The sequence below is a fragment of the Stegostoma tigrinum genome, chromosome 5 (genome assembly GCF_030684315.1).
Source record: "Stegostoma tigrinum isolate sSteTig4 chromosome 5, sSteTig4.hap1, whole genome shotgun sequence".
Classification (NCBI taxonomy): Eukaryota; Metazoa; Chordata; class Chondrichthyes; order Orectolobiformes; family Stegostomatidae; genus Stegostoma; species Stegostoma tigrinum.
This window is the reverse complement of record NC_081358.1, coordinates 44,172,835-44,179,156: the sequence shown is the minus strand read 5'-3', so window position 1 is coordinate 44,179,156 and position 6,322 is coordinate 44,172,835. Positions and strand designations below refer to the sequence as shown.

Here is a 6,322-nt window from a genome sequence, read left to right as displayed (position 1 = left end):
GAGTGAATTCTTTGAAAATGTATTTCAAAGTGCTAATTTATTCCATCACCCAGAGGTCAGCTGCTAGCATTTAGTTAAGGTTACCAAATATCTCATCACAAGCCGAAAGCTTAGTCATAATTGGTTCCTTTGAAACTTTGTGAAATTTTAGGAAAATTTGTTATTCAAGCTTTGAATTGTCTATTTTAACACATATTCCTCAAATAAAGACGTTAGCAGCAGATCTGATCATTGATCATTCACAGCAGATTGGCCAAGTCTTCCACTTTTTGGACTTTTATAGCCATTACTTAACAAGAAGAAAGAAGGCTGCTTCAAGCTATAATTTTAAAAATGTGGGAATTTTAATATATCATGAATTCAGATTAGTTTCCACTTCCAAATAAAATGGCAATATGTTGGCAAGCCTCCATCCTGATTGATTAAAGGAATTATAGAACGCACCACCTAGAATTAAACAAAAGTAGAATATTAGAACATGCACTGTGCCAGCAAAATCACAGTTTATTGGGACTTTTTAACTGCCAAGCACTTGTGGATAATCCAATTTTCCACTTGAAACTCCCCAAACCAGACATATAAAAGTGAGTTGCTCAGTAAGGGTTACTCCTATGCCAAATTCAGCATCACAAATAGTTAATCCCATTCTCCCTTCCTTCAATTTAGCCATTAGGTCAGCCACATTAGCACACCAATCACAAATAACAATATGTTCAGATAAACATCTGTTTCAGCAACGTTTTTTTTGTCTGGAGCTAGTAGTAAGTCTGCTATTTGAAAAGAGCTGGACGTCCTTTGATTTATGTTATTCAACCCTCCGTGATTATTCTTCTGTTTTTCTGAAGTGAAGAGTCTCCAAGGTCAATTGGAAATGAGATGTCCGTTTCCTGAGAGCTGTCACTGTTCTGGGATTTAGGGTCCCCTTTCAGCTGGATTTTGTTTGAGATGCGTTGCTGCTGATCTTTCAGTTCCATGTACGAGCGCGAGAAGGTGTGAAAGATCGAGGTAACCGGGAAGGCCATGAGGAGAATGCCACTCAGGATGCTACTCAAAGCTACCACCTGCCCAGGGATACTCCTTGGGACCATGTCTCCGTAACCCACCGTGGTCATCGAGATCACTGCCCACCAGTAGCTGCTTGGGATGCTGGTGAAGTCATGCTTGGCACCCAGTTCACTCTCTGCCAAAAATACCAGAGGAGAGAAGAGTGCCATGGCCACACAGAGAAAGAGCAGAAGGAGGCCAAATTCCCTTGTACATCGTTGGACTGTCAGTCCTAGAGTCTGAAGCCCCAGAGAATGACGAACCAACCTCATCACATACAAAATCCTCAGAGCGCGCAGAACTCTAAGGACCAGTCCTATCTTTTCCAAATCCAGGTTTCCAGGTCCACTTGGCTTCCTGCCAATTGAAAGGGCATCTATAATCAGGCTGATATAATAAGGCAAAAGGGCCATTATGTCGATGACATTCAGGGGAGTCCTCAGAAACACGCACTTGCTCTGTGCTTGGATAAATCGCAGCAGGAACTCTAGTGAAAACCAGGCCACACAGACAGTTTCTAGGACAAAGATGTTGTAGCACTTTTGGGAGCATTCGCCCTAGAAAAAGGTAAAGAAGAAAATCAAAATAATTACGTTCTTCATGGTTAAGATGTTAAAACTTTTTATTATGTAATGGCTTTTGATTGATGAGCAGGTTATTATGCTCTCCCAGTGGCTTGATGGATGAGTATGCCTCATTGTATGGTACTGAGCTACACAGAGTTATGAAGATCCTTAGTTTAATTCTTGGTCAGCATTAAGGTTTGTTGATCTCTGCTAAGTCAGAGGTTAGATAGTGCACAGTAACATAGAAGATACGAACAGGAGTAGGCCTTTGAGCCTGCTCCACCATTTACTATAATCATGACTGATCATCCAGTGAGTGGATGGTTGGATCATGTGTGGAACTGACTGTAGCTCCTGCAATCCAGTAACAACGCCATAACATTTGCACAAAACATCTGGAGAACATATATTAGTGTTTGACTGTGCTGCATTTCATTGTGGAGCAGCTTTCCAGTACTTGCTGCCTCATTTGCATGTAAAAAGTCCTCTCTGAAAGGTAGTCAAGGAACACAGGACCAGGAGTAGGGCATTCAGCCCATTAAACCAACCCCACAATTCTAGATAGTGTCTGACTATTTCTACAACACTACTTTCCCCCACTATCTCCCTAAGGCTTAATTTCTCCAAAATCCTATCAAATTCAGTCTTCAACCTGCTCAGCGATTGAGCTTCCACAGTCTTCTGGGGTAGAGACTTCTAAAGGCTCACTGTGCTCTGAGCTAACAAATTCTTCCACGTCTTAATCTTAAATAGCCTACCCCTTCTCCTGAGAGAATGCTGCCTGGTTCTACAGTCAGGAGAAATCATCCTATCTATTATCTAACCTTTAAGAATGCTATAAGCTTCAATATAATAATCTTTTGTTCTTCAAAATTGCCGAATATAAACCTAATTTCTACACTCCTGCTATTTATCTGATGACTGTCCATTGTACCTGCTCTATGAAAAGTATATTCTTCCTTTGAAAAGGAACTACAAATTACATGAACTCTAAGGGTGCCATTCATAGAAGCACTTCCAGAAAGTTTGGATCACTTGAGAGTGGAATAGATCAAGAAATTGAACAATGCAGAGACTAGGAACTCATTACAGGATTTTCTTTTCATGAAAAATTCTCTTCCTTATTTGCAGTTAAACTGGGAACTGTGTGCTCAGATTGCTGTGCATACAGAGATACAGCCATTTATTATGCTATTTGGAAAAATAAACTGCACTATAGTGATTTCAGAGCTGGTGAAGTATTGCTATTGAAAGAAATTGTGATTTTTGTACAATGAATTTGATTATTGAGGATGCTGGTCGGATCCCTTTGCGTTCATTATAGTACTGGATCAGGCAATACAGGTTATGAAAAGAATAATTAGCAATGACCTGATGGCTCTGATATTGGAGTGCTTGAAGGTTCATAAATCAATAAGTCTATATGAAATGCATCTGGGAGAACCAAGAGAAATTAGGGTGAAAGTGCATACAGGAGCATTGGAAATTTGTGCAAAGCTCATAAGAAACATGGTACCAGAGGATTAGAAAACAGCTAAAATGATTTGATGCTTTAAAAGGGTCACATCACAAGCATGTATCTGGTAATTATACCCATTAGTTTGACATTTACAGTGGGAACTAACTATTAAAAGCACATTACAAAAATCTAGGCAGTAAATCCAAAGTAACAATGGTTTATTAAAAGCAAAGATTTCTCAAACAAGTTTATTGGAATCTTTATTTCTGGGAGTTCCACAATCCGTTCTCTCAGCTCCTTTCCCGAGCGTGTTGACTCATGTTGGGGTATCTTTGATATCCACTGATTACCTTCACCCCTGTGTGTGATCGTTCAATGAGGAGTTGAGATGTAGAGTTTGAGCAGGCACCCCAGTCATAGGAAAGCATCGCATTCTAACCCTGACAGTGGTCAGAACCATCCCTGCCTGTTTCACTGCCTATCCTTCACAATGCACAACAACAGAAAAAACTTGTTTTCGCTGTGCTCCCCACAAAGTTACAGCAGTGGAGTGGAAGCAGTTCAGACAGAATTGCCAATCACAAGCTTTGCTGCAAAGGTTATTTTGCAGGAATCTGAAATGATTTTCATCCACTTTCTTTCCTCAGTGCCATGGTTACTTCTTAATGTTATTTCAGCTGGTGTCTCAGTTAACCCAGCACATCATTGAACCTCAAACATTTCTGGCCCAGTTCCTTTCCAGGCAGCTAACTCTCCAACTGAGAAGAAACGCTCAGGTGAGGTTTATAGCATACAGGACCCATTGAGTTTGTGTGGGCTTGTTCATTGGAAATAATCAATATCAACAGCATTGCTTTGATTTATTCTGATGTTGGCACATGCATTAGGTTAATCAAATGTTTATTTAATTTCCCTCAAAACCTTTCCTCTGCTTCCAGTTTAAGTGGCAGTTTAAGTTGACGCCGCCTTGATCTGAGGAAGCAATTTTTCACAATTGGCCAATCAAGACCCTGCATAAGTCTAAAAGCTTTAATTCATCCTATTCTCATTCTTGATGGGTGGAAATGGTCCAGTATTTCAAAATCTCTCTCTTTTCACTGTTGGCTCCTATTCCTGGTGTCATTATTGTTTCTATTAACACGTTCATAGGAAACTGCTAAGATCAACAGTGACCAAACTTATGCTGTATGTAAATTTATTCATGTTTCCTTACTCTTGTACTCTGTATAACAAATTGCATTTGTATAGCACCATTAAGTAAAAGGTCTGAAGGTGTTTCACGGGTAATCATCAAACAAAGTTTGATGCTGCATTGTAAGCGGGGCTATTAGGAAAGGAGAGCTAATGGTTGGTCAATTTTTTTTTGCTACTTGCTATGAAAGTCAAGATGTTATTAATCTTTCTCGTGGGTTTATCTACCTGCAGTTCCATTTTCAGGAAATTGCCATTTGCAACTCTTGTTCTTCTGTTTATCAACAGACTTTGGCATCTTTTCTTTGAGTACACACTCCAATTTCATATTTTCCAGTCTAAGATTTATTGTGCACTCATTTTCCAGATTAAATTGTTTGCCATCTGTCAGCCCATTTGCTCAATTTGCTAACGTGTTCCTGAAGCCTTTTCTCCTGTACTCCTTATAGTTTCTAATCCCAAAGTTTTGTGTCTAAAACGATTATTGGGATTGTGTTCTCAAGTACAAATCATCTTTAAACACCAAGTTGAAAAATGGAACCAATACTGAGCCCTCAACCCTCTGTTTCCTGTCCATCAATGAACTCTGCTGCTATGTTTTTTCAAACAATAGAGCAGTAATTTTATATTAAGATTGCCAGGAGACAAGAGAATTACATTTAGGAACTATGAAAGTGAAAGGCAAATATTAATATTAATATAATTAATAATTATAATATTATTAAACCAATGTAGCACTTAAGAAAGCAAAGCTAATTGAACAATTATTTAACAAAGTGTGGGGCTGGATGAACACAGCAGGCCAAGCAGCATCTTAGGAGCACAAAAGCTGACGTTTCGGGCCTAGACCCTTCATCAGAAAAGGGGGATGGGGAGCGGATTCTGAAATAAATAGGGAGAGGGAGAGGCAGACTGAAGATGGATAGAGGAGAAGATAGGTGGAGAGGAAAGTATGGGTGGGAAGGTAGGGAGGGGCTAGGTCAGTCCGGGGAGGATGGACAGGTCAAGGGGGCGGGATGAGGTTAGTAGGTAGGAAATGGAGGTGCGGCTTGAGGTGGGAGGAGGAGATAGAGGAGAGGAAGAACAGGTTAGGCAGCTGGGGACGAGCTGGGCTGCCTTTGGGATGCAGTGGGGGGAGAGGAGATTTTGAAGCTGGTGAAACCCACATTGATACCATTGGCCTGTAGGGTTCCCAAGCGGAATATGAGTTGCTGTTCTTGGGATCATTATGGCACTGCAGGAGGCCCAGGATGGACATGTTGTCTAAGGAATAGGAGCGGGGATTTGAAATGGTTCGCGACTGGGAGGTGGAGTTGTTTACTGCGAACCGAGCGTAGGTGTTCTGCAAAGCGGTCCCCAAGCCTCTGCTTGGTTTCCCCGATGTAGAAGAAGCCACACCGTGTGCAGCGGATGCAGTATACCACATTGGCAGATGTGCAGGTGAACATCTGCTTGATGTGGAAAGTCATCTTGGGGCCTGGGATGGGGGTGAGGGAGGAGGTGTGGGGGCAGGTGTAGCACTTCCTGGGGTTGCAGGGGAAGGCGCCGGGTGTGGTGGGGTTGTCTTTTTTTTTCACCACCCCACCCTTGTCTGCGTTCCGGAGAGACCACTCTCTCCGCAACTCCCTTGTCTGCTTCACACCCCCCTCTAACCCCACCACACCCAGCACTTTCCCCTGCAACCACAGGAAGTGCTACACTTGCCCCCACACCACCTCCTTCACCCCCATCCCAGGACCCAAGAAGACTTTCCACATCAAGCAGATGTTCATGCACATCCGCCAGTGTGGTATACTGCATCTGCTGTACATGGTGTGGCTTCCTCTACATCGGGGAAACCAAGCGGAGGCTTGGGGACCGCTTTGCAGAACACCTAGGCTCGGTTCGCAGTAAACAACTCCACCTCCCAGTCGGGATCCATTTCAACTCCCCCTCCCATTCCTTAGACGACATGTCCTTCCTGGGCCTCCTGCAGTGCCATAATGATGGTTGGCCGTAGTTTGCTGGAACAGCAACTCATTTTCTTCTTGGGAACCCTGCAGCCCAATGGTATCAATGTGGA

The 6,322-nt window shown here is 42.3% G+C and overlaps 1 protein-coding gene across 2 annotated transcripts in view; it reads right to left on the bottom strand.

Moving 5' to 3' along the window:
- Positions 1-325: 325 nt before the first annotated feature.
- Positions 326-6,322, bottom strand: part of kcng2 (potassium voltage-gated channel, subfamily G, member 2) — a 62,081-nt gene continuing 56,084 nt past the window's right edge. For both annotated transcript variants that reach the window (XM_048529842.2, XM_059646330.1), the window contains exon 3: positions 326-1,601. In XM_048529842.2, the coding sequence (XP_048385799.2) occupies positions 810-1,601 (792 nt within the window). In that variant the 3' untranslated portion in view covers positions 326-809. The remainder of the gene's footprint in view (positions 1,602-6,322) is intronic.